General features: G+C 44.5%; 1 protein-coding gene across 5 annotated transcripts in view; it reads right to left on the bottom strand.

Annotated features, from left to right (window-relative positions):
* Window positions 1-27,831, bottom strand: part of map7d1a (MAP7 domain containing 1a) — a 134,315-nt gene that overhangs the window by 21,533 nt on the left and 84,951 nt on the right. For 2 of the 5 annotated variants that reach the window (XM_084336443.1, XM_084336445.1), the window contains 10 exons: window positions 26,500-26,663; window positions 25,529-25,640; window positions 19,772-19,876; window positions 17,532-17,654; window positions 16,795-16,940; window positions 12,630-12,760; window positions 9,125-9,399; window positions 7,056-7,299; window positions 3,949-4,129; window positions 2,698-2,802 (listed from right to left, as the gene is read on the bottom strand). In XM_084336443.1, the coding sequence (XP_084192569.1) occupies window positions 2,698-2,802; window positions 3,949-4,129; window positions 7,056-7,299; window positions 9,125-9,399; window positions 12,630-12,760; window positions 16,795-16,940; window positions 17,532-17,654; window positions 19,772-19,876; window positions 25,529-25,640; window positions 26,500-26,663 (1,586 nt within the window). The remainder of the gene's footprint in view (window positions 1-2,697; window positions 2,803-3,948; window positions 4,130-7,055; window positions 7,300-9,124; window positions 9,400-12,629; window positions 12,761-16,794; window positions 16,941-17,531; window positions 17,655-19,771; window positions 19,877-25,528; window positions 25,641-26,499; window positions 26,664-27,831) is intronic. The other 3 variants (XM_084336444.1, XM_084336446.1, XM_084336447.1) reach the window with 3 other exon arrangements.

Here is a 27,831-nt window from a genome sequence, read left to right as displayed (position 1 = left end):
CTCTCTCTAAAAATAGACCTTTAGACCTGGTTCCTCTTAGTACACCCGGGATGAGACTGACAGCCTGTGCAACCTTGTTCTGAGGACACAGACACAGCGCAGACAGCTAATCCGTGTCTTCTCTCGCAGCTGTCCGTCATTAAAAGTGAATTTTTTTATTGCAGCCCACGGTGGCTTTACCCGTGAGTCATGACCGATCTGCACACTCACGGTACTGGCATTTTGTTTTGGCCGCCGCTGCTTGTTGTCGAGAGAACAATGCGGGTCGACAGAAGATTGATCTGTGTAGGTAGACGGCGGCAGCGGTTTATCGTGCAGGCGGACTAAGCAGGGGGTTTTGGGACTGGAGGACACGGTGTTCTTGAGGGCTAATTCAAGCACAGAGCCAGACTTTGGCCAGCGGAGCCGTGCAGGCCTCCATAAAGAGCCGTTCACACATGAGAAGATGAGGAGGGAAAAGGCTTAGCAAACATACAATAGCATGGGTTTACCGTGAGGCGTGCTTACTGCATATAGACCGTCATGGTGACATACACACCCACAAATGCGCACACTCTCTCTCCCTCTCTTTTACACACACGATCGGGCGCGTGCGCGCAGGTAGACTTCCATCGTCAGCACTAAATATATACTGTAGTCTGACCCCCACACACAGTCTGACTGTATAAGCCCTGTTAAATCACAATAATTCACCGGCCTGTCTAGGAGAAGCCAAAAACATCATTCATCTCGGCTGCAAGGACCAAACCTTCATTTTAAAGACAGAAGCATGCTGAAAGTTAGGCCAGTATTAAATGTACCCTAAAATAATCTCTGGTGAACTTTTTATTTTTATTTTATTTTTTTACCTGCCTAATGGTTACTACCATCACTGCCACACGACAGAAGGTTAACCCTTTACTATCACACAACCGACGGCGATGCTCCATCATTAGCATAATTATCCACGGAGCTAATGATGCTAATGATGGAGCATCGCCATCGGTTGTGTGATAGTAAAGGGCTAACCTTCTGTATTGTCACGGTGAAAGGGTTAACCGGCTGTCGTGTGGCAGTGAAAGGGTTAAGAAAAGTATAATCATTTTTTTTTTCAAATCAATAAAAAAAATTATTGGACCCAGGAACACAGGGTGTCTACATGTATCAGCAAGTTCAATTTAGGACTTTTTAAGACCTTTTAATGCCACAGTTTAATTAGATTTAAGGCCAATTTTGCGATAGAAAAATAAGCACCAAATGTGAGTAAATATTATGCATATTGCCAAAATTATCAGTAAGGCAAAATTACAGTAACTGGTTGAGTTAAAGAACATTTGTCTAAATATGTTTATTAATGGGGAAAAAAGACATTAACACATTCCCGGCCATCCACGTGTATATACATGATTGGGAGCCAGCGCTTGACGGCCAATCACGTATATATACGTGTTTAACTCGTTTTTTGTCTCAAGAATGCAGTAATCCTTGTTTCAGACCTGGGTCACTTTTTTTTCCCGCTCCGGGTGGACTTTTGTTAGCCTGAAGCGAGGCTGGAATACTTTTTGCGACGCCGAATTCAGTATGCAGTAAAGGAATATAGCATCAGCCAATGGACATATCGATCTACCAGATGGCGATCAAATAACTGGGAAATTATTTTTGGAATCCAACCGGCCACAGGTAAGAGCGATTTGACGTCAATTTCAGCCTAATCAGGCCTTGTTCTCATAGCGAATGCCGTTATTGGTAATCAATCATCAGAAACGACTTCCCCGCCCCACCCCCCTTTCATGCATTCATGGTGGAACATGATACCGATCATATGCATTTAGATTTTTAACTCTAGCTTGTGTAGGGACAAAACGCCAATCAATTTAACGTTATTAGCTTAGCGCCTTATAACTAGCTTTGCAGGAATTATCCCAGATCATTCCCATATAAAACGCTCATATTCATTAGGCTATAAAACGGGAACGTATTGATGAAAAAATTATTTCTTTATGGCATATTGAAGGGAAGGTTTATACTGTCAATTTACAATGACAATGGATACATAGCTATAATAGAAAATATAGATTTAGCTCTACAAACAACGTCACGCACAGTGAAAAGTTGTAATGAAAAGCTGGCGTCCTAGAGCGTCTACTGAAATAGAAATAGAAATAGTAGAAATAGCTTTCTACTGAACGCACAGAGAGAAAACTGGTATCTATCTTCTCGTCTCTCTCTGGAAAAGACGGTAAGTTAATTGACAAAAATGTTGGAATGTTCTTTTAACTATCGCAAATGAGATTTGAGCTCTGAAATACTGGGAGATTATGGGGAGAAATGGCTAAAGGGACAGCCCCGGGGGAAACCAGAATGTTAGCAGGTTAGCTAACTAGCTATCATGTGCAAGAGGACGGTGGTCACTGGGGCCAAAGTTTGAGAACACAAATAGCAAAGACCAAAGACGTAACGTGACAACAGAGGCATTTGAACTCTTGTTGATTTAGCCAATGATACATTTTACAGGCATTTGGTGCTTGGTGGTAATTTTGGATTACAGTTTACAGCATTCAATATATTAAAAAAAAAATTTAACACCTTTCCAGACAGAATATAAGACTATTTAATGCTTTCTAAGGCATTTTATTAGTAAATGTGAAGACACGTTAAGACTCCTTTAAGGACCCACAGCCGCCCTGGAACAGTTGAGAGAACAATGAGTCATCCTACCCTCTTCCTCTCCACTCTCTCCTGCTCCTCCTTCTGAAAGCGCTTCTCCCGCTCCAGACGCTGCTTCTCCGCCTCCTCCCGGGCTTTAGCCTCGGCCTCCTCTCTCTGAAACACAGGCAGGAATCCAACCGCCACGTCAGTGTCAAGAGAACGGAAAAAGAGAACTTTCCTGCCAAAATAAACAAGGGCGTGGTGGTTCCCTCCCAATTATTGTTTACATCTGTGAGCCGGTTATTTCCCTGTTCCTCTGGGCCAGAACGTGCCTATTTCCGACGTTTATGGGCTTGTGAGGGCTGTTTGAAATTAAATACAAGTCTCAGTGCTCTCTGCATAATTATCTTCAACCATATTATTGAGGATCTTCCAGCACAGCTTGTGCAACAAAGCACACTTACATGACAGTCCACAAGGGGGTGGCAGATCGTAAGTGGTGGATGAGAGACCCATTTCACAGATAAGAGGCCTAGTAACTGCTTTTCTATCGGGTGTCCAGGTTGATAGGGTAAACAAACACTTCAGTGAATGGCTGCGTTTTCTGGTTCACTTGAAATCTGTTCCCGCTAATCGAGTATAATTCCCTTCAGCTGCTCCACAGCAACGGTGAGCATCAACCGTCACATACAGACGAGTGAATAAAGGGGCCCCATTCAATGAGTCTATTAGCTCAACTGAGCAGGTTGGAATAATATTTACTGTTAAGGACAGTAATCGTATTGATGTAGGTATTATCAATTGACGTCAGTGTGAGAGGGTAAACTGGAATAAGGCAGCAATGTGGGAAAAGCAGAGTGATGTCAACGGCATATATGGAGTTGCAAAACACACTGGGGGACATACAAAGAAGATTCCGTGTCATGATCTGTGTGTGTGCACGTGCGTGCGTGTGTGTGTGTGGACCGTTTTGAAAGTAATGGCTGTGTAACAGAAGTGATAGAATGTGAGTGTCAAGCAATGTCAAGAATGTCCTCAAGCAAAACTGCCATGTACTCCATTTCACCCTCATCTGAACCACCTGATGGACGACTTCCATGTGAATAGTGGTCTCCAGAATGAATGTCATTCAGGGACAATCCCAGTGAATGTTGACGTTGCTTTTGTACACTTTTTCACCTACAGTATGGAATGGGTCACACCAACTATATTCACCTGATGCCCTCAATGACCATGCTTCTTCCTTGTGGCACTGGCTACGTGTGGATACAGTGTCCGTGAGCTCACGCCGCACGCTGGGAGTCGGGAGTGCCCGTTTACCTGTTTCTGCAGCCGCTCATTCTCCTCCTGCTCGGCCTGGGTCCTCTCCAGCTCCTCCTTCTCCTCCTGCAGGTGCTGGGCCTCGTCCCTCTGGCGCTGCTCCTCTGCCATGGCACGGGCCTCCTCCTCCCGGAGCTTGCTCTCCTCTGCCTCCCTCGCTATTCGCTCCACTCTCAGAACCCTGGGGAGAGGAAAGAGGAGGGTTGTCCGCGCTGACGCCATGAACATTTTCAATGAAATAATGCCCCCAGTGTCGGACACATCGAGACGACTACTCAAAATACAATTCACAATGGAAAAAGAAACATTAGTCACATTTTCTCCATTACAGAGATCTAACATCCTTCCGTGTGCCCAAAATGCAGAAGATCAAGTGGCTTTGCTTTGATATATGACATATTACACACGGTTCTTGGTATTGGATTTTAATATGTTTCTTCTCATGTATTTGTTAATAGGTTGGAGGGAACATTCTTGCGTGTGTTGTTCTTCCAAGTGTATTCAACATTTCAGGAAATCGTAACTTTTATAGGTTATAAAAGTTACGATTTCCTGAAATGTAAGACTATTATTTGATGGCTGACGAAATAATAGAGTGATGCCAGCTGTCGTGGTATAAATACACGACTGCATTCTGCAACGGTGGTCAAAATGTCACAATAGGCCGGCGCTCTCTTCACAGTCTTTACAAGGCCTTTCCAGCTTGTGAACCTGCATGAAGAGCAGGAACTTCAGCTGTTAAGACAAATGTCGACAACTCTTCACCTCGGACCGATAAAAGCGGGCGGCAGGCACATATCGGAGGCCGGTGCTGAGTGAGATCTCATTCAGAAATGCGGAGACATTGCGTGGCGTGCATGTGATACACCGATGTAGCTTTCCTTATTGAAGGATAAACAGGAATCTGGTCGGGCGAGCGTGTGAACAGGTCTGTGGGCACTACAGTCACCGGGCAGCTCACCCCGTCGTGTTTGAGATGCCTTTCATCTCTGTCCCTGCTTGTAGTTTGAGCTTGACAAGTGTTTGACAGGGCACCCTCCGGCACCCTCCCTAGAACTGGCTTTGTTTACAAAGTGATTTCTTGGATTGAAGACATTTTTACACTCTGAAATCTATCGTCTCAACCGTTTTATAAAAGTGCCGATAGCGTGGAACAGAAAATCATGGTTTCGGCGTGACTTTTGAGGCTGTAAAAAGATTGTTCACATTTAAAACACAAATAAACGTTATGTAATATTTCCATCTACAAGTAAAAAATGTTTCCCTTTCATTCTTTGATTCTCTCTTTCTTTTGTGAATATGGCCCACATTTAGATGTGAAATATCAGCTATAGGCACAGTGGGTCAACAGTGGGTGCTGGTTAAGTGCAGAGCATGATTTGAAAGTAGAACAAGCACACATAGTATAATTTTTTATACTTCTTTATTAAACAGACAATGTTTCGATCCATGATGGATCTTCGTCAGGTGAATGAATGGATCAAAACATTGTCTAACACTTTGAGTGCCAGCCACGAGAAACTCGTTATTTCATGCCATGCGTTGAGTGCCAATGACAAGAAATCGAGTTATTTAATCGTTATTGCTTTTATTATCGATATCCATTCATTTTTCATCAATCTAGCCTCACGTTATCATTGGGACTGTCTAGCTCGAACAGGGAAAATACCGCCCCTATCGTCTCCCGGATGGTAATGCACCCATTGGATTGGACTAAATTGAAATGCATGAAGAAAAAAAACGGAATCCACATTTTACTTCTCAGGCATCGGATTCGTTGTGGACCCTCAGAGCAGCGTGGATTATCTGTTTCGAGTACCTAACGTTGGATCAATAAACGTGATCGATATTTGGAATGGCAATCAGGAATTGGAATAATCTTTTTGCATAACATCTGATGTGAGGTAAGGTATCTATGTTACCAGTCTTGGGGTAATCAGATGTTTTTTTTCACATATTTCGCAACGTGTCCCATATGTGTGTATGTGCGTGTATGACCAGGTCATAGATAATCGATTTTTCAGCCCGCTTCTCTAGCGTGCATAAGTACACATATACTATCGATAATCTAGCATTTATTTGAAAAAGATTCACAGATTTTCTTTTTTTTTCTAGTAATTTCCAAAAACTTCCGTTTTTCAAAGCGGTATAAAACTGAAATGTACCGATGAAAAAACAATCCGTTTCGTACATGTTGACTGCAAGCAAGTCATTGATAAGTGACAGGCGTATTAGACACATAGCCATAATATAGAATATAGAAATAGCTCTGCGAAAATCATGAAATATCGGAAAATCAGTCCAAAAAGGCTGGCATTCAAGCGATAAATAGTGCGCCCCCTGCTGGCACTTAATGTGTTAATAAAGAAGTCTAAATGTTATTTTTTTTTTTTATCTTTTTTTTGAAGATCAAATCTTGTTTTTATGAAGAGAATGATTATATATGACCAGAATTTACCACATTGAATAAAATAAGGTAAACTGATATATACAGTATTTTCAACAAAATTGTCTTGTTTAAAAAAAGATAGGCCTTAAAACATTTTATTTATTTATTTATTTATTTATACAGGATAACATTTGAGTTATTTAAATAATGTACAATTCTAATGTCTACTAGTAGACCAATTTTTAACATCATTTAACCATCTCAAAGTAGAAAATAACCTATATTTCAATTATTCTGCTTCACTAATGACTTCACTAACCGGCCATGTCTGCTATTTTGAATTATTCTCAGTCCTTAGTTAAGTTGGCCAACTTTTAACCCTCTGAAGATGACTGGGGATCATCAGTCATTAACATTACTGTCTTTTGAGGGCCATGGCAGTCTCAGTTTCTAAGCTAGCAAGAAGCCCTGGTATCATATGACTAGACATATAGAAGAATCTTTAGATACCAAACATGTCATACCAGTTTACTGGGAGAGGGAGTAAATATTGCTCCAAAGTTGAACTTTCTTTACTGCAACACACCTCCAATCTCTAGAGCGTCAATATCCTCACTTTCGGGGGGAAAACAATGTCTTATATTCAAGCAAATGTGGTAATACTTATTAATAACTAAATAATAATTACAAATAACAAAACAAAAAGCTCATTACTGACTTCTCCCTCTCCTCCTGCTCCTGGCGCTCCTCCTCATCTCTCTCTCTCTGCTCGCGGGCCTGTCGTCGTCTCTCAGCCAGCATACGGCCAGCTTCCTCTGGGTTGTTGGTGCCGGCCATGGGCTTTGCTGACGGGGAGGGGGCGGGAGCCGCTGCGGGGACGCTGTGTGCTGATTGGCCCTGCTGGGGAGTCGTTCTGGTGGCTGTGTTCTGTGCATGGGGTGTGCCAGGGACCAAGGGGGAGCCTAGGAAAGGGGAGAGAGAGAGGAGGGAAAAAGACAATTAGACAGGGATACTGCCGTCAGGATATACATCTATCCACTGTGACTAGCTAGAGCTAGAGCGGTCGTCTGGTAATCAGAAGGTTCTCGGTTCGATTCAGACTCCTCCTGGCAGCATGTCAAAAGTGTCCTTGAGCAAAACACTTAACCGCTAACTGCTCCCGATAGGCAGGTTGGCACCTTGCCTCCGCCGTCTGTGTGTGAATGTGTGAGTGAATGGGTGAACGTGAGGCATAAGTTGTAAAGCGCTTTGGATGAAAGCGCTATATATAAATGCAGTACAAATGCAGTCCATCTATCGGTATCAGAGAATTTCCCCAATACTAAAATCCGACACCAAAGAGTGTAATGCATCAAAAATATAAAGAAAGCAACTTGATATTTTGTATTTCACATTAGCACATAGACAACTGCAGCCTTTCCCTGTCAACCATGTTGCCAACTTGGCGACATTGTTGCTACTGTATATTCTGTGACTTTTAACAACTTAATTTTACACAAATCTAGCTACTGACATGTGTGCAAATATTGAGATCATGTTCAGATTTACAATGCTGAGACGTCGGCTACTGAATACAGTAGCAGCAGCACAGCATCAGCTCCAATAACTCAACCCTTCTTCTGCTGGAGAGAGTGAGCAGAGACAGGGGGGACTTGATGGATGTTCAGTCTCCACCACGGCCTGCCACAAGTTGTCGGTTATAGAAAATTAATGCGTGACGTCTTCTGGCAAGTTCCAGCGACTTTTGTTGCCGCCAATAGAGATATTCACTGGAACAGAGTTGTCAATACTGCCCGTCGATATACAGCCCGGGACAGTCTGTGCCCATTGCTTGGAAACTATGAATATTCGCCATCGCTGGAACCTGAGAAGCCTCCTAATTACATCATTTAGCCTAATTAGCAGACTCTTGCCACTGTGTGTGAGAAGACAGAAGACTCAGTGTGTGGTATGCTTAACGAGCTGCCTTTCGTTTGCATGCCTAATTAAGTCTGATGGTAATCTCCACCTGGCTACTGCTGCCATTGTGCACTGAACAGAAACACAAGGGTTTCCAGACATTTTCTCCAGTTGGAGTCATTCAGATCCATTATTCTGTCCATGGGAACACACTGGGCCAAAGCTGGAGAAGACTACTGTATGACTCAAGGGGGAAACGGAACAACATTATAATGTTAATGTTTCAAGACAACCTTGGCTTGATCGTAGGGTTTGAAGACAGAGGGACAACCTTGGCTTGATGGTAGGGTTTGAAGACAGAGGGACAACCTTGGCTTGATCGTAGGGTTTGAGGACAGAGGGACAACCTTGGCTTGATCGTATAGGGTTTGAAGACAGAGGGACAACCTTGGCTTGATCGTAGGGTTTGAAGACAGAGGGACAACCTTGGCCTGATCGTAGGGTTTGAGGACAGAGGGACAACCTTGGCTTGATCGTAGGGTTTGAGGACAGAGGGACAACCTTGGCTTGATCGTAGGGTTTGAAGACAGAGGGACAACCTTGGCTTGATCGTAGGGTCTGAGCCTGTGTAGCACACGGTTGGGCAATTCCCACCTTACATTGTAAAGCGCTGTGAGTGTCTAGAAAAGTGTTATATACAGTAAATGCAATGATCATTCATTCAATAATTTAATCATTCATATATAGACATATTTGTTATAGCCAGTATGAATCATAAAGAAAGATGTCACATAATAGTGTAATTTGTATTGGAAAAGCCTAATACTGCCATACCATCCCAAATAAAACAAGCTCCTGGCCAGCCTGCGGGAGACACTATGTACTCACTCTTCCTCTCCTCGGGGGTGGCGGGCCTACTCTTCCTCTCCTCTGGTGTGGCTGGCCTACGGGGCTGCCTGACCCTCTCCAGGGGGACGGGGGAGGAGCTGTGGCGGTCTACCCTGGCAGGGGTCCTGGCTCTCTTGGGCCGGGCCTTGGGGGTGGAGGGGCTGGCACGGGCCGATGGTGGCCGGGGGCTGGGGGAGGCAGCCGGGCTGGGAGAGGAGGTTCTGCCCTTAGGAGTGGCCGGGGATGAGGGCCGTTGTCTTGATAAAGGACTGGGGCTGGAGAGAAAATAAAGGGGGGGGGGGGGGGGGGTTATCAAAAGTTATATAATCATCACCATTATGTCATTATGTGAAGTAATGAGCTCATGACTCATAATCCTGGACCGATTGGTTTTCTAACCAAAAGTCGTTAAAGGTATCATGACTTCAAAGTAACGTTCATCAAACACACTCTACTTGAGACCGTTTCAATATAAATAGCTCCCATCTTGCTGCTGGTCACTCAGACAGCTGAGAATGACATCACCAGACAGGTTCAGACCAGACAACAGCAGTCGCACAACGTTGCGTCAACCCTCAAAGTGCATTATAGGTCAGCATCCCAGCAGCTGCTGAGAGGGGAAACATCCATTATGTACCAGAGAAGAAGCTTTTCCTCCAGCCCTCTGGCACTCGCAGCTCCGCCAAGATCTTTTTGTAGAGTCAGAGAACTCGTCCAAAGCCCACCCCGCCCCCCATCGTTCATTTCTATGGCCCAGCCCGGCTCTTGCTGTGCTAAATGTAGAGAGTAAATATCCCCGTAGGCCAGGAATCCCCAAGCTTTTAACTCTTTTGGCTTGGCTCAATTTAGAGAATGAAATACGCAGACGGCACGCTGTAGACTAGCTGGTTCCCGGCTGTATATGTACAGTATATGTAGCACTTTGCTCGCTTCACAGCCGGGCAAATTAACAGAAGACTGAAATGAACTCCTGGGTCGACGGTACGTCATGCAGGGTTTGCACAAGGTCCTTAAAGTGCTTAAAGTGCTTGATTTTTTTTTAACAATATATTTATTGGGTTTTAGTTTGCAAATTACAACATGTATATCAGCAGAGCAGTATTCAGCAAACATTTTCACCCCGTTCTCCCTCCCCTAACCCCACCCCACACAAAATAATAATTAACTTCAAAAACAGGTTCACATAGGAAGGATACAGATTTAAATAATAAAAAAATAAACATAAATAAATAATAATACAACCAAAATGTTTTACACATTAAGTAAAGGGTGTTTCTTGTCGTTTTTACACAATAATAAGAGTTGTCCCACAGTACTCCCCCTAATCCTGTTCTTGTTGAAGCAAGTTCCCAACATTCGTATTATGCTTTAAGAAGTACACAAACGGTCCCCAGGTATTATCAAAAATGTTTTGTTTACGTCTAACAATATACACCATCTTTTCCATTGACATATTTGAAGCCATTTCTTTAATCCACATACCAATTCTTGGTCCATCAACATTTTTCCAATTAAGAGCTATTACACGTTTTGCTTGTAATATGCACATATCTATAAATCTAAACTCTTTGCGTTGTAGATGTGGGGTGGTAGGATATAAACCAAGAATAAAAAGCTTGGGATTCAATGGCAACTTCTTTGATAAAATTTTATCGATCAGATCAATAGCATCTTGCCAGAAGGTTTTCACTTTCACACATTCCCATATGCAGTGGAACAGTGTCCCCCTTGCCTCACTACACTTAATACAAGTATCTGGAATATTATCATTAAACGTATGCAATTTAACAGGAGTTATATATGTACGCATCAGCCATTTATATTGTATACGTTTTAGGTTGCTACTGACTGTCTGACTCTGTGCCTCTTTACATGCCACGCTCCATTCTTCTAAAGATATTTCCTAGTGCTTGATTTCTTTACCAAAAAAAGTCAAGGCCTGGAATTCCTTGAAAACAGCCAATTTGTTAACAAGGTGCTTAAAAAGTCATTGAAATTAAAATCAACCATTCGCAAAAAATAAAGAGTCGCTTCATGAATTGAAAATGGGGGGACCCTGATGTAAACGAGACAAACGTTTTTTTCTGGTCTGCATCCTCTTAACAGTTGTTTGTATTGAGCCGTACTGTATTGTGCCCATTCTGCAATCTGTTAATAAGGTTTTCAATCAATCAATCAATCAATCGCGCGCTGCAACTGCTTTTCCTCATTTCTTCGTGTGTGATGCTCTAGCTTGCTCTAGCTGGCAAGCAGGCCAAGAAGATGCTTAAAAAAAACAGCATTTAAAAGTTAATTGTATCCTTCGAGTGACATCCTTGAAAATGAAAAATAGTGCTTGGAAAAGTACTTAAAAGTCCTTGAATTTCATTTTGCAATGTCTGTGGGAACCCTGGTCATGCAATTTCATTTGACTTAGCATTTCATATGGGCCTAAACATAAAATCCAGCCCATTTATTTGTCAAACATTTACCCCAAAGTTGTTGAAATGGTCCAACTTCTCAAAATTCCAACGGAGATTCTTTCCGTTTACTGGACACCGGCGCGACGTATCGAATGCAAATGTCACCCAGTAAACAAACAAGACTCTTCATGATACGAATGCCGATATGGGAGCACTGCACTTCAAACCTGGGTCATAAATATACACCTTAATCTAGCGATGTTACCTCGGCCACAGGTCAAGGTAACCATCTCAGCTGAGGATTCACACTGCAAATAGACATGGAGTAATGTGATATTAGTCTTGTTGAGCATTAGAGGGCGGGTTGGGCATGAACAGTACATACCACAATGCAAGTAAGCCTAGTTAGTTCAGCAGCTCTCACAAGTTGTCCCGTGTTGGATCAGGTCTGTGTGTCATGCTCACCTTGGATCAGGTCTGTGCGTCATGCTCACCTTGGATCAGGTCTGCGTGTCATGCTCACCTTGGATCAGGTCTGCGTGTCATGCTCACCTTGGATCAGGTCTGTGCGTCATGCTCACCTTGGATCAGGTCTGCGTGTCATGCTCACCTTGGATCAGGTCTGTGCGTCATGCTCACCTTGGATCAGGTCTGCGTGTCATGCTCACCTTGGATCAGGTCTGCGTGTCATGCTCACCTTGGATCAGGTCTGTGCGTCATGCTCACCTTGGATCAGGTCTGTGCGTCATGCTCACCTTGGATCAGGTCTGTGTGTCATGCTCACCTTGGATCAGGTCTGTGTGTCATGCTCACCTTGGATCAGGTCTGTGTGTCATGCTCACCTTGGATCAGGTCTGTGTGTCATGCTCACCTTGGATCAGGTCTGTGTGTCATGCTCACCTTGGATCAGGTCTGTGTGTCATGCTCACCTTGGATCAGGTCTGTGTGTCATGCTCACCTTGGATCAGGTCTGTGTGTCATGCTCACCTTGGATCAGGTCTGTGTGTCATGCTCACCTTGGATCAGGTCTGTGTGTCATGCTCACCTTGGATCAGGTCTGTGTGTCATGCTCACCTTGGATCAGGTCTGTGTCTCATGCTCACCTTGGATCAGGTCTGTGTCTCATGCTGGGTAAAGACTGTCTCTTCTTCAACACTCTCTCTTTACTGAGGGCAATCTTCTCCTTCTCGTTTTCTCGCTCCTTGTCCTTCTTCTCTTTCTTGGTTTTATCCATCTGACAAACAAACCATGGAAGAATGTGAATCAATGTCAATAGTCAACCGAAAATGTCACCATTTAAATTACTGCTCTCGTTTCCATAATTACAGTGTAATTAAGAAAACCAAATACAATAAGTGCTAAATTATGAATTGTGTTATAGATTTACAGAAACATATTGTAATCAATTACAACATAATATGCACACACGTTTTGGCTATTCAGCTGTGTAAGAGCATTGACCAACTCCCAGATCCATTATGCAATTAATGACGAGTGGAAGATGGACCGTGCCTCAGCAGGACCTCAGCGGGTCCTGTGCTGGACCTGGGCTGGACCTGGGCGGGGCCAACACTCTACTTACTAAATATTATTTGCTTATGTTACCAACTCTACTTATGTTGCCAAAAGGCTTGCATATTTTTGTGATGATGCAGACAAAAGAAAAAAGGTCTATATAGGGACAACTGACACTGCAAGAAAGAAGGCAGAGTGAGTGGGCAGTGGGTAGGGCTGCTCGATTATGGCAAAAATCATAATCACGATTATTTTGATTGATATTAAAATCACGATGATTAAACACGATTGCTCGTTTATTTTTTATTTTTTTTATAAATGTTTTTATTTTCCTTTTTCAGAACATACATAGAACAAGACATCACAATACAGTAGACTTAATAACAAAGACACTAACAACACTAGCACTAACAACAATAAGCATAATAAAGACATAATATTACATCACATGACAAAAGACAAACAAACAAAAACATGGCTCAGATGGCTTCATATGTTATACAATGTATATATAGCAAAGTGGCGATTAGGGAGTCGGCTCCTGGCCAATGAGAGCACCCAGTGGACTGATACAGACTGTGTGTGTGGAGTGTGTACGTTAGTTTTGTATGTGTGTGTGTTTTATATCTGTGTGTGTTTTATGTGTGTGAGTGCACGTGTGTGTATGTGTGTGTGTGTGTGTGTGTGTGTGAATAGGCATGTACTTTTAAATACCTTATGATACCTTCTGAAACAACACAGCACCCACACACAAGACATTAGTGATCTCTAGGGAGGCTAAGCGTAATGGGGAAATCCGGCGAGTACAGTGGTGGATAGCGCAGGTCCAATATAAGATAGATATGGGTCCCATATTTCATAAAAAGTGTCCAACTTGGAGTGCAGCATACACGTGATGTATTCACAAGGAATACAGTCCATAATAATGTTGTGCCATGATCTCTTTGATGGGACCTAGTCCTTGAAGGACTAGGTCAGAGGCCAAACAGCGCTACAGGGATAAAATTGAACTCCAGTTTGAACAAGCTGACTCTAGAGCTATGTGGCAGGGGCTCAAAACGATGACAGACTACAAAGGCGCCTCCCTCAAACTGAACAGTGACATCTCCTTAGCAAATGACCTCAATACCTTCTATGCGAGGTTTGATGCTGGTAATAACAACACCAGCTCACAAGCCACGGCAATGGGGGGGGGGGGGGGGGGGGGGTCGGCTGCTGATGGAGGCGCAGTGTTCAGGGTAACAGAGCATGAGGTGAGGCGGACCTTTAAAAAAGTGAATATCAGGAAGGCAGCAGGTCCGGACGGCATCCCCGGCCGCGTCCTAAAAGTCTGTGCCGACCAACTGGCCCCAGTATTCACTGACATATTTAACCTGTCCTTAGAACAGGCTGTCATCCCCACCTGCCTGAAGAAGTCCACTATTATCCCTGTACCCAAAAAATCCAAGCCTGCTTGCCTCAACGACTACCGCCCTGTAGCTCTCACCTCCATAGCCATGAAGTGCTTTGAGAAGCTAGTAAAGGGCTACATCTGCTCCTCCCTCCCCATCAACATGGACCCCCTGCTATTTGCATACCGCCCCAACAGGTCCACGGAGGACGCCATAGCCCATGTGCTGCACACAGCAGCATCACACCTGGACAAGAGGCAGGGGAACTATGTGAGAATGCTATTCATCGACTACAGCTCGGCATTCAATACCATAGTCCCCTCCATACTCATAGCCAAGCTCAGGGACCTGGGCTTGAACTATGACCTCTGCCAGTGGGTCTTGGACTTCCTGACTGGCAGACCCCAGGTGGTGAGAGCAGGCAACTGCACCTCCTCATCCATCACCCTCAACATAGGGGCCCCCCAGGGCTGTGTTCTGAGTCCCCTCCTCTACTCCCTGTACACACACGACTGTGTGGCTCAGCGGAGTAGCAATACAATCATCAAATTTGCTGACGACACAGTGGTGGTGGGCCTGATCTCTGCCAACGACGAGAGGGCCTACCTGGAAGAGGTCAAGGTCGTGGCGGGATGGTGCCAGGAAAACAGCCTCTCCCTGAACGTCAGCAAAACAAAGGAGATGATTGTGGACTTCAAGAGGTCGGGGGTCAAGGACTACAGCCCCCTCAGCATCGACGGGGCACCGGTTGAGAGAGTCAACAGCTTTAAGTACCTCGGAGCCTACATATCCGAGGACTTGACATGGACCACACACATTGACAGTGTTGTGAAGAAGGCACGACAACGCCTCTACTTCCTCAGGCGCCTAAGGAAGTTCCAAGTCAGTCAGAAGATCCTTAAGAACTTCTACTCATGTACAATAGAGAGCATCTTGACCGGCAACATCACCTCCTGGTTTGGGAATAGCACTGCACAAGACCGAAGCAGACTACAAAGAGTGACACGTTCAGCCGAACGCACAATTGGAGGGGGGCTCCCCACCCTCCAGAACATTTACAACAAGCGTTGCAAGGGCAAGGCTAAGAGAATCATTAAAGACTCCAGTCACCCGAACAACTGCCTCTTTGAACTGCTGCGGTCAGGCAAGCGATACAGGAGTCTCAAGGCGAGCACAGAAAGACTCAGAAGAAGCTTCTATCCCCAGGCCATCAGGCTGCTAAACGAACAATGAATGAACACTACACAACAACAACCACCAAACGCACATAGCACACACATCCACACGCACACACTCACTTTAAACAAACACACTGTAGCACCCACTCCACACACTTTATAGCACACACCCACTTTAAACAAACACACTGTAGCACCCACTCCCCACACTTTATATTTATTGATGAAGGATTGCACTACAACTCGTACACCTTACTGTAAATTGTACCTAAATTGTACCTCATCCCATTTCTGCTTTGCACTATATAGTACTGTACATTAGTACACTGCATAGTATTGTATATTATATGGTAACTCAGAACATTGTACATATGTCTATACCGAACACTGTGACCTCATTTTCTTCTTCTAAATTACATGCTATACTATGTTATTTGATACTATCTTGTCTAGCACAGTCTCTGGAGCGTAACAGTAAGAAGCATTTTGTATGAAAGTATTCTGTACTTCTGTATGACAACTATTAAAGAAACTTTAACTTGAAACTTGAACCAGAACAGAATGTTTTTCCTAACAAATGATTGCTCGTTGATTTGAGTATGTCATATGGCAACAACTTCATTCGTTTTACCTTTCTTCTCGACCAAATGCTGCCTTTCTGTCATCTTCTACAAGTTACCAAAGACGTTTCAAAATACCTGGAGAAACGCTGTGGCTCCCTCCTCCCTCTCAACACGAGCTGAAACTACTGTTTGTTGGGGGGGGAGCGCACCACTGAAGGAAGGATGCGCTACATTTACAACACAAGACAAAATGAGAGCAACGCGGCATGCGGAACAATAATCGGTCTATCTCGATTATCATGATCGTTTTCATGATCGTGGGAAGCCAAAATCATAATTGAATGTGGGCACTTTTGTCTTTCACCAAATGGGATTCCAGCTGCCATAAGGCGTAACTGTAAATCAAACTATCAGTAAATGTCCAGTAAATATTCAGTCAGGGCCAGGTGGTTGATTGGTACCTGGTCCAGACGGAAAACCTTTCGGTACCAACAGAACCTGGTTGAAACTTTGTCCCATGGCGTTACTTTCCGAGCGACCTATTTCGTCATTATTGCCGAGGACAGCTGTATTGGTCTGAAGCATCATCACTGGGTCAGATGGTTAAGATGGTGGACTTACGGGTGTGGAGGCGCGGCGCTGCTGGCGCTGGGTGATGTCTGGCGTGCTGGACGTCACCCTCCAGCGGTCGGAGCAGCGGTGGTGGGGCCGGTGGGCGCACAGCGTCAGGGGACTGGCAGAGGCCGAGCGGGGGCACAGGGGAGACTCTGTGGAGGGAGGAGAGAGACATACATGCAGCTGTTATATAATAATTACTTGTAATTACTATTGCCTATTTTAGACTATGCCGATATATCACGTATCAAAACGCCCCTAAAAAACAACTTTTTACCTATGAATGCACTTTGTAATAGCTAATGTAGATTTGTTCAAGGAAGTCCTGATCAAATTCACCACTGCGTTACATTAGATGCACTCATCTGATCGGATTCATTGGTTTCAATGAAGTATAGGTTTTATAGGTTTACCTTGGGGACAATGGACAAACATGATTATTATCTTGGTATTTCAATTTAGTATTGGGTATAATTTGATACCCTGCTTTAGCCTGGCCTGATATACAAATGGTAAATATGATGATTTTGGGTGGGGAATTAGTATATGCTTTTGGTATTAGTACCAGTGCATCTCTATAATGGATCGTTACTTCACATACACGTGTCCAACACACAAGACATTATTCTAGCCATCATCCGTTCCACTGCAGCCCACAACATCAGACCCAAGGAGGTCAAGACACCCAGGTTCTGCCTCCCCCTGGCGTATGCGTCAGGCTCTACTGTGTCATGGCTACTTACGGGCATCTTTACCATTAGTGAGGACACTGGCAGCACTACGGCTGCGTGCAAGGAAGGACAGGGTGGGCGTCATCAGCCGGTCCACAATGCTGCTCTCCCATGGACTCAACGCAAGGCTACGGGCTGTAGGGGGGGACAAAATAAATCATGTAAATTCTTAATTAGAGCGCGAGATATACCATTCGATGAAATTATTGCAATCACAGCTGTGTAAAAACTAGCCACAGACCATGATTACTCTCATCTATGTGGACAAAAACCATTCAAATCAATAATTTTACAAGCGCTTTCCCTCTTCAGCCAGACAGTGGAGGTCACAGTTATTGATTGTGAACATTAACTGACCCTGAAGATCACAGATGAAAAAAAGCCAATAAAGCTACTTCAGTTAGGGCACACACTAGCCTGTGTGACTACAAGCTGCAAAAGAAGCTCAGACGTCATAAACCTCACGAAATACCACAACCCTCCATTTAATACAATACCAGGTATTGATAACCTTAATAACACCCAGAGAGCTACATGTCTGTCTACTCCTGCCTTGGGCTATAGGTACCACGCAAGAGAGAGATACTTTAGAGCTCATCTAGACACAGTTAGCTATTTATAACACTAGCCTTGAGCAATCAGGCAGAGGAAGTGAGGAGTCTGCAGAGCCTCATCAGCAGCAGTTATTTAGGGGATATAGTGAGAGCTTTGGTAGGCTATTAGGAGCTGTGCTGATGTCCTCTTCTGAATGCTAACAAGGCTATGTAGCAGAGGCGAGAGAGAGAGAGAGAGAGAGAGAGAGGGAGAGAGAGAGAGAGAGAGAGAGAGAGATAAGAGACAGGGAAATAGAGACAGGGAAATAGAGACAGAGAGAGACACTGACAGAGCCAGAGGGGGGAGGGAGAGAGAGAGAGAGAGAGAGAGAGAGAGAGAGAGAGAGAGAGAGAGAGAGAGAGAGAGAGAGAGAGAGAGAGAGAGAGAGAGAGAGACAGAGAGAGAGAGAGAGAGAGAGAGAGAGAGAGAGACACACTGACAGAGCCAGAGGGGGGGAGAGAGAGACACTGGCAGAGCCAGGGGGGGGGGAGGCAGAGACAGAGAGACAGACAGACAGCTTTTTAAGTGTAGCCACCTCTGTTCCTCTCTTGGCTGTGCAGTGGAACAGCATTATCTCCTGAAAAATGCTGACTCACTCACCACTTGGTACCTGACTTTTACTCAGACTATGAAGGTTGTGTTTTTGCCAGCCTACAGTGTGACTCTGAAGGTTGTGTTTTTGCAAGCCTACAGTGTGACTTAGTTTAATAGCCACCTCTACAGCCGAGACAGGTTGACATGAGGATAGCTCTGAATGCAAGTCTATTCTACATAATGATGGAGGGATGCACTGAAATATATGCCGATGTGGGCTTTAAAAAGCACAGTTATAGTCAGGCGAATTGCATTTTCATGGCCAAGCATGCGTAATACGTGCCATGAGAACCTTTGTTTACAGAATAAATTCATTTAAATTAATTTGTCTGTGTCTCTTTGGTACGGGATGCGCTGCAATCCAAGATAGGCAAGTCTGAAAATGTTTACAATCAGGGTTGATTTTGGATGGGTGGGTTGTGTGTGTGGGGTGGGTGGGGGTTGGGTATCTGGCTCAAAAACCACATCAGTGCATCCCTTTTCAATAGGTAAACCATCTATGTATGATTTACATTCAAACCAACATCAAATCCCAATCACCCAAACAATAGATAAGACATTAACACAGATTTTATCCAACCTGCAAGGCAGGATGCAAATGAACAAAACAAAACAGATCCATTTGACAGCAAAAAAAAATTAAAACACAAGAGGAATTAAATGAACCATCACCATGAAATGGAACAACCCAAGGGACAAAATATGAAGGACTGTACGAAGTATATGAACTCATATTCATATCCAAAATATGAACATGGGACTGGGAAACAAAATGCCAGAGGGTACAAGAACCAGAACCAAAACCAAAAGAAACACCACAAAACCACATGTGAGAGAATAAAATTAGAACCCATGGTGGATTTTGGAGGGTGGGGGGAAATGATTCAGTGATCAATCACCAGGCACAGGAGGGGGGGTTGAACACAGGAGAGGAGGGTAAATCATAGAAGACGATGGTAGGATTCGGAGGCGGTGGCGGCAGGAGGGTGACGGACGGGCGGACGGGCGGACGGACGGACGGGCGGAATGAGACGTGTTTTCCCGGGGAACCCTGTTTGCCTTACTTCTTCCGGGGGAGTTCCAGAGGGTGGCTGACGACTTGGAGAGCCGCTTGTTTAGAACAGAGTCCACATGTTTGGGGAGGTTGACTGTCGACAGCGAACATCTGCCTGAGAAGCCAAGGAGAGAGCGCCAACACAGATGTTCACACTGGTCACATGACTCACAGGGAGACAGGAACTTCCTGTCGTGTGTGTGTGTGTGTGTGTGTGTGTGTGTGTGTGTGTGTGTGTGTGTGTGTGTGTTTGTGTGTTACGGTCAATAGAAGTCGTCCTTGTCTCCATTAGCTCTGTTCAGCCTGGCTGGGGCTAGCCATGGTCTAGCATGGTATGGTATGGTTGGGTTTGTGTCTCCATTAGCTTGGTTCAGCCTGGCTGGGGCTAGCCATGGTCTAGCATGGTATGGTATGGTTGGGTTTGTGTCTCCATTAGCTTGGTTCAGCCTGGCTGGGGCTAGCCATGGTCTAGCATGGTATGGTATGGTTGGGTTTGCGTCTCCATTAGCTCTGTTCAGCCTGGCTGGGGCTATCCATGGTCTAGCATGGTATGGTATGGTTGGGTTTGCGTCTCCATTAGCTCTGTTCAGCCTGGCTGGGGCTATCCATGGTCTAGCATGGTATGGTATGGTTGGGTTTGTGACTCCATTGCTTGTCAACTCTCCACCACCTGTGGTACACAAGCTAAACCAAAAAAATGTAAAACGTAAAGTTCAGTATTTGACCTCTAGCCCTGTGTCCCACTCATCAATGATGTTGTTGAAGGGTGGAGTCCAGTGATTTTCAGCACAATCCATGCAGTGCTTCATACTGGATACCCAGCTCCTCCTTAGTTAAGACACAGAACTAATGCAACGTTAATGGGGCCAGTGTAAAAAGCACTTCATCATACAAACGTCTTTGCTTTGGGTGCACTGCAGAGCAGGTTTCAGCGTTTATTTCGGGGCTTGTATGGACTGAAGCGTGGACCCCTTACTCTACATTACTTTAGTGGCCAACTAGCCAGAGCTGTGGGTATCCGGTGTGAGGAACAGCATGGACGGTGCTGAGAAAGAACTCTGCTGATCACCATCATCATTGGTAGGAAACGGGGCTCGGGGTTCAGAATTCTGAACTTCCCACTCAAAAATTCATGGCTCAGTCCTCTCTGTATTCCACCTGCAAAGGGAGATGCAAATGAGGGCTTTGTTTTTCAAAAGAACACAACCCTCAAGAAGGAACCTAGAGTACAAGCACTCTTGCAAAGTGTTCAGTGTTGCAAAGTCCAGTGAATAGGAGGAAGAAAAACATCAAACAAATATGAGAAAGAACATTATTATTAGCCATTATCATTTTCAAGGTTGTGTGGAATGATAATAAGTCATTTCAAGGCTGACATTGTAAAAACCTCAGAGAAGGATAAACATTGATTACCGTATGAACACCGCCACGCATTTGTGATTCTGATCCGTCACAAACCCTGACGGCCAAACTACCAGTACTGGAGGTATGAAGGCCAGAATGTTCTTTTTGTCCGCAGGCCAAGACGGCATTCTGCTGCATTACCTAGTACATAACTCCCGGGATTCTCAGCAGTCTCTCTGCAGCCTGTTTTACGCTCGTTTACTTTCACCGCCTGCCGGCTAGCGGGGAGAGGAGGAAGGTCGAGTGAGAGATGGATTCGACTGTCAATAATATCCCTTGGCATATGGCAGAGGTGATTAGGTGTTAAGATTAAGACTCTTCAGATTTACAGTTTGGGGGATAGCATAGAGAGGAACAAGTGCAATCAGTCAAGCTATGGGGCACACCTCACCTTCGTTTACGGGACACACCTCACCATCCAGTCCCTCACAGACTCTTCATCTAAGGGTTTTAGTGAGACAGCTAAATCAGGACATTCATCAATCCATCCATCAATGCCATTAATGCCAAAACATTAATGAACCGCGTATTCTGTCATGCTGTTGATGCTGGATGGAAGCTTGCTTACTGCAACGGCTGCAATAAAGCAGCTGCATACAGAGTCCATGCTGAGGAGGGAGAGTCATGTCCAGAGGGGCTAATGACACCCAGGGTGATCTGAGGAGGGATCAATAAGAGTCAAGCTCGGCGTTGCCATCAGCTTGGCTGGTCGTTCATACTAACACAATTGGCAGTGTTAGGGGTGGGAAAGCTGATGGGTGGGTCCTGGGCGTTGTGGACAGCGACCCCTACAGTTCGGTCGGGGCACCTGCACAGCGAGGGTAGGATCTGGAGGGAGGTAGTGTGACCTTCCACACGTTACACTCTCCCGGTGAGAATCTGCGTTGCCAGGCTGGCTGCCGGCTGGCTGCACATGCGTCGGAGGAAAGCATGTGACAGTCTCCGGCCTCCCGGACCAACAGTAGGGGGGAGTGCGCAACAACCAGGAAGGGGGTTGGGAATTGGCATAACGACTAACAGTGGGATGGGAGAAAAATCGGGAAAAAAGGAGGGGGGGGAAAGATAATAAAAAAATAAGAGTCAAGCTGTGTCCAGAGGGGCTAATGACCCCCAGGGTGATCTGAGGAGGGATCAATAAGAGTCAAGCTGTGTCCAGAGGGGCTAATGACCCCCAGGGTGCTCTGAGGAGGGATCAATAAGAGTCAAGCTGTGTCCAGAGGGGCTAATGACCCCCAGGGTGCTCTGAGGAGGGATCAATAAGAGTCAAGCTGTGTCCAGAGGGGCTAATGACCCCCAGGGTGATCTGAGGAGGGATCAATAAGAGTCAAGCTGTGTCCAGAGGGGCTAATGACCCCCAGGGTGCTCTGAGGAGGGATCAATCAGAGTCAAGCTGTGTCCAGAGGGGCTAATGACCCCCAGGGTGATCTGAGAAGGGATCAATAAGAGTCTGGCTGTGATTTGTTCAGAGGCAAAACAGTCTGCTGGGAAAGAACTGGAACATCAGAGAGAGCAGACTGCTACAGACCGACTCACCGTACAAAAAGCAGTGGTTATTTCAGAGGAATGAATGAATGCTATTTCTTTCAATTAAATATAATTTCTGTAGTGGACTACACACACAAACCTTTTAGTAACTCACTCCCAGTGAAGACAATACCCATAGATTTCCATAATGGGCGTCTTCGTACCTTCACCTCTGTGTGAGCCTGACCATTCAGCTGCATGGAGGAGGGTGGGTCCTTCTATTCCTGAACTACACCCATTTCCCTCCAGTGATCGGATAACGAATGGCTGCATTTCTATAGCACATTTATGCTCTTAGTGTTACATAAGTGCTTTATATTTTTTCATTCGGGCCCAGTGAAAATGTAAACCCTAACCCTGGCGGTGTTGATGACAATGTTAGTGTCTAACCACTGAGCTACACAGCACCACACAAATGCATGATTTACACATCCTGTAGACCACTGGTAAACTCACGCCAAGAAGGGGGGCGGGGGGGATTATGAACATATGAAAAAGAGCTAACCGTCTTTTTCTATCAAACATTGACTTCTTCGCGCCCAGCTACATCGCGCCCAGCTTAAGATGATGAAGAGTGTGACTCGTGAATGCAGAGCAGAACTGACCATGCACCTGTCCGTATCACATCCACACCATCACAGTGAATAACAATCACCTCATTAACACTTTGATTGCCACGCAGTATGCCCATCCTTATACCCAGTCTGCCACCGCTGTAAGCCTATGGAGATGTTTACCTTCTTTGCAGGGCTATAACTTTTAAATTATTATAGCTATATTGCCCATTCAACATCGGGTATCTATCGTTCCGGATGTGGGAACATTATATTTTTTCATTCATACATTGTCGTTAATACCGTCGAGAATATAAGTATGTTTTTAAGCTTTTCTGCTGTAATTCCAAAAACGCGAGTTATAGGCCCTGAAGCATATGATAGATTATCGATTGGCGTTTCTTTCCTATACAGGCTATATATAAAAATTAAATGTATATGATCGGTATACAATACATTATGCTTCATCATGCGTGAAGGAAAGGGGGGGGGTTTATAATTCCTTGATCGTCAGTAACGGCTTTATTTAGTATGGGTTGATACATTGATCAGATGGATTGCAAACAAAGAAATGGACAATCAAGCTGAAAATAACATTATATTCCTCTTACCGTTCGCCGATGAGACTGGAGGAAAAATATTCCAATTATTTGACGTCGATCTGCTAGATCCATTTCCCGTTTGTAGTTTCAAGTTTCAAGTTTCTTTAATAGTTGTCATACAGAAGTACAGAATACTTTTATACAAAATGCTTCTTACTGTTACGCTCCAGAGACTGTGCAAGACAAGATAAGTATGAAATAAAATAACATAGTATAGCATGTAAATTAGAAGTAAAAAAAATGAGGTCACAGTGTTCAGTATAGACATATGTACAATGTTCGATGCAGAATAGACGTAACTGAGTTACCATATAATATACAATACTATGCAGTGCAAAGCAGAAATGGGATGAGGTGCAATTTAGGTACAATTTACAGTAGGTGTACGAGTTGTAGTGCAAATCCTTTATCAATAAATATAAAGTGTGTTTGTGTGATCTAAAGTGTGGAGAGTGGGTGCTGCAGTGTGTTGTTTGTTTGAGTGAGTGTGTGCGTGTGGGTGTGTGTGCTGTGTGCATTTGATGGTTGTTGCATAGTGTTTATTGTTCGTTTAGCAGCCTGATGGCCTGGGGATAGAAGCTTCTTCTGAGTCTTTCTGTGCTCGCCTTAAGACTCCGGTATCGCTTGCCTGACCGCAGCAGTTCAAAGAGGCAGTTGTTCGGGTGGCTCGAGTCCTTAATAATTCTCTTAGCCTTCCCCCTGCACCGCTTGTTGTAAATGTTCTGGAGGGTGGGAAGCCCCCCTCCAATTGTGCGTTCGGCTGAACGTGTCACTCTTTGTAGTCTGCTACGGTCTTGTGCAGTGCTATTCCCAAACCAGGAGGTGATGTTGCCAGTCAGGATGCTCTCTATTGTACATGACGCAATAAACGCCGAAATCATATAGATTATTGTGTTTCGAAAGCGATCCCAATGCACTCGATTGTGTCTCTTGATCCACATTACAAGATATTACTGCCGGAGGAATTTCCTCGATGCACCAGCGCCACATCCGGTTTGGCTTGGAGTGTAACTCGCCCGATCATCCACCAGGCGGCGGTATTGAGACATTGCAATATCAGACAGGGTGCAGCTGCAGTCCCGCAGGGAGGCTGGATGAATTATGAATGCCATGGCGAAAAAATGAAATATTGATCCCAACAACAAATTATCACGTTGTTGGTGTTCAACGCATGGCGGGCACTAACGAATTATGACGTTGTTGGCGATCATCTGGTTATCCCCGTAATGACCATAAAGATTCAAATGACCTCTTCGAGGAAGGAATGAAAGTAATCACTCTTGTAACATTCCTGAGAGGGATGTCATGTGTGTATTATGCGTGTGCATTTTTACCTTCAAGTGATTTAATTAGACATAACGACGCCTCTGTGATGAGCATGCGAGGAACCAGTGAGTCGTGTGAAAAATGACTGATGATGTCAAAATGTCTACAGTTCTCTCCTAATGGACTTGACGGGTGAACGGAACAGGCATTCAAGCACCACTCGTGGTCCATAAAATCCTTCATTTATGGTCATTGCCGTGGAATCAAGTATCTGCCTGGTATGGTGTCTGGCCAGCTGGAATGCTCCAATGTGACACTACTGCTACACTCTTACATGAGGCAGTTAACCTGTAGTCCTTGACGAGGAGTCTATTTTATATAATGTGTGTGGATCCAACTACAGCACTATATACTCACTTTCTCTGTGGCTGGAGTTCCGGCTCAGGGCCCCGGCCCAGGACCACCTCTGCTGGCGAATCTCCGCCCAGGTTTTCTTGGTGGACCTCTGTATGGCTGCCTCATACCGCTCCTGGAAAAGAAAAGTCATTAATATTAATACTACCTAATGTACAGAGAAAATACAAGTAACTCAAATACTGATTGAAGGTGTGTTGACAATCGACACTAACGTAATTAAGCTAGTAGGTTAGCAACTAAACCCCCCAAAAAGATAAGAGAAAAACACATGGTGTTTTTACAAATTATTTTTCTCCAATGAGTTTGCAGTAAATCCACAGCTAAAGAGATTGGTTTTATCGGGTATCACAGTAGCTAAAAAGCTGATCGCATCACGCTGGTTTCAACCGGAAAAAATGTGCCGGAAGGTTTGGTTTCTTACATATCTCGATGTGATTTATCAAGAAATATCTACAGCAAGAATTCTGGGTCTCAACGAATCCAAAATGTCAATGTGGTTAGAAGTGGTGGAGAGAATAAAAGCTAGCTTATAATGGTAGTGTCTGGTTAGGAGTGAGGGATAATGGAGGTACTATCCAAGGAGGGGTCCGGGAGGGGGGGGTTCGAGCTGGAGCATATGTGTGTAGGGTTTTAGATAATAGGTATTAGGGGTATATCCTGTATAAGACATTGGTATAATTGGTAATTTCGTTGGATATACACTGTATACGGTAAAATATTATTATATATTTTTTTTGTTTTCTGTTTCTGTACTTGCATGTCATTTTAACCACCTTAATTGTTAGTGTCATGCATTGTGTGTCGAGTACTGACTTTTAATAATTTTGTTTTGCAATAATAATAATAAAAAAAAATATATATATATATTTTTACAAAAGTTATATAATAAAAAAAAAAAAAAAAAAAAAAAACTCCCACGCCACATCCTGAAGGCTTCCTCTCCACTCCCATCCGGTGTTGTAGCCTCCCACCTTGTTCTTCTCCAGCTTCTGTTTCTGCCTCTCCTCCAGGGCGGACCGGCGCTTCTCCGCCTTGATCCTCTGCTCCTCCAGCTTCTTCCGACGCTCCTCCAGCTGCTGCTCCCTCTGCTGCCGTGCTTTCTCCTCCTTCTCCAGCCACTGGGACTTCTTAGCGACTGTAGGAGGTGGGTGGGAGAGCAGGTCAGCAAGGGGTTAAAAAGGTAGGACACCAAGAGGGTCTCTCTCTTTCTCTCTGTGGTTAGAGATGGTTTCAATGAAATGTTTGGTATTGCTAGGGAACAGCTATGACAAGAGTCGACTTCCGAGTCTAATATCGTCTTAAAACGCTCCAGTTTTAGGGGTCCGGAAGATTATACAGTTTATCTAAATAACAATGTTGAGTCGCACATCATTTCTGCACCGTGTCTACAGCTGACCAGCTGCGGTGAGTTTGGTATCTATTATGCATTCACTTCAATAGAGTCTTGCTTAGAAACCTTTGACCACTTCTCGCTTAAAGTGTGAACTATCTTTTAAAAGATAAAACACTATTTTATGTATCAAGGGTTCTCTTTTTAAGTTAAGCAACTGGAGGACATTCTGATGTCGACTTAGCTTGAAATCTCAAGCCCTCGAAAGGAGTTTGTTGCCTTTTCTCGGTTTCTTTCAGGTGAATTGATAAATTAAATTACGGCATTAGAGCACTGCATTATACAAGGTTAGTACTTCTTAACTGACTAAGCTGATCGCATCAAGCCTACAAAGTCAGCTTCAATAAACCACACACTTTCATATGGTAAGTGCCTCCTGAGCCATTCAAAGAGGGTGCAAAGAAGGTATTATACAGCCTTATGTGGGTGTCTCCCTTTGTTCATAAACCACCATATTCCTTTAGCTCTGCAGAGAGAAACCCCTCCATGAAGAATTGGCTTCTGTGAGGAGGCGAGTCCTAGTTCTCCAAAGCACCTGATGCCACAAAAGCAACAGGTTCCCTGGTGGTTATCAGATTATGGTGGAGGAACATTGAGGCAACATTGGGGGCCACAGTGTTATGATTTATCACAAGGCAGACAGCTTGGCTTCCACCCTACAGGGTGACAAATGCTGTGCAACACCATGGAATATCATGCCAAGGGAACTGGCAGAGAAGAAAAGCGGTCCTACGTCTCATCAGCTGTAGTTCGTATTTCAGCAGATGGCTTCTGATAGTAGTAATACATCTGGAAATACAAAGCTTTAGGGACTGGTCCAAGGCAAGCAGAGGGAACTAAGAATAGACCTGGGGAGTAAGGGTCCACTGAGGTTTTCCCCTATTGTAGCCACCCAGTGAATATCAAACTATAA

Source organism: Notolepis coatsorum (assembly GCF_963971535.1).
Source record: "Notolepis coatsorum genome assembly, chromosome: 19".
In the NCBI taxonomy this organism is placed as follows: domain Eukaryota; kingdom Metazoa; phylum Chordata; class Actinopteri; order Aulopiformes; family Paralepididae; genus Notolepis; species Notolepis coatsorum.
Note: the sequence above shows the minus strand (reverse complement) of the source record. Positions and strands in the feature narration are given on the sequence as shown.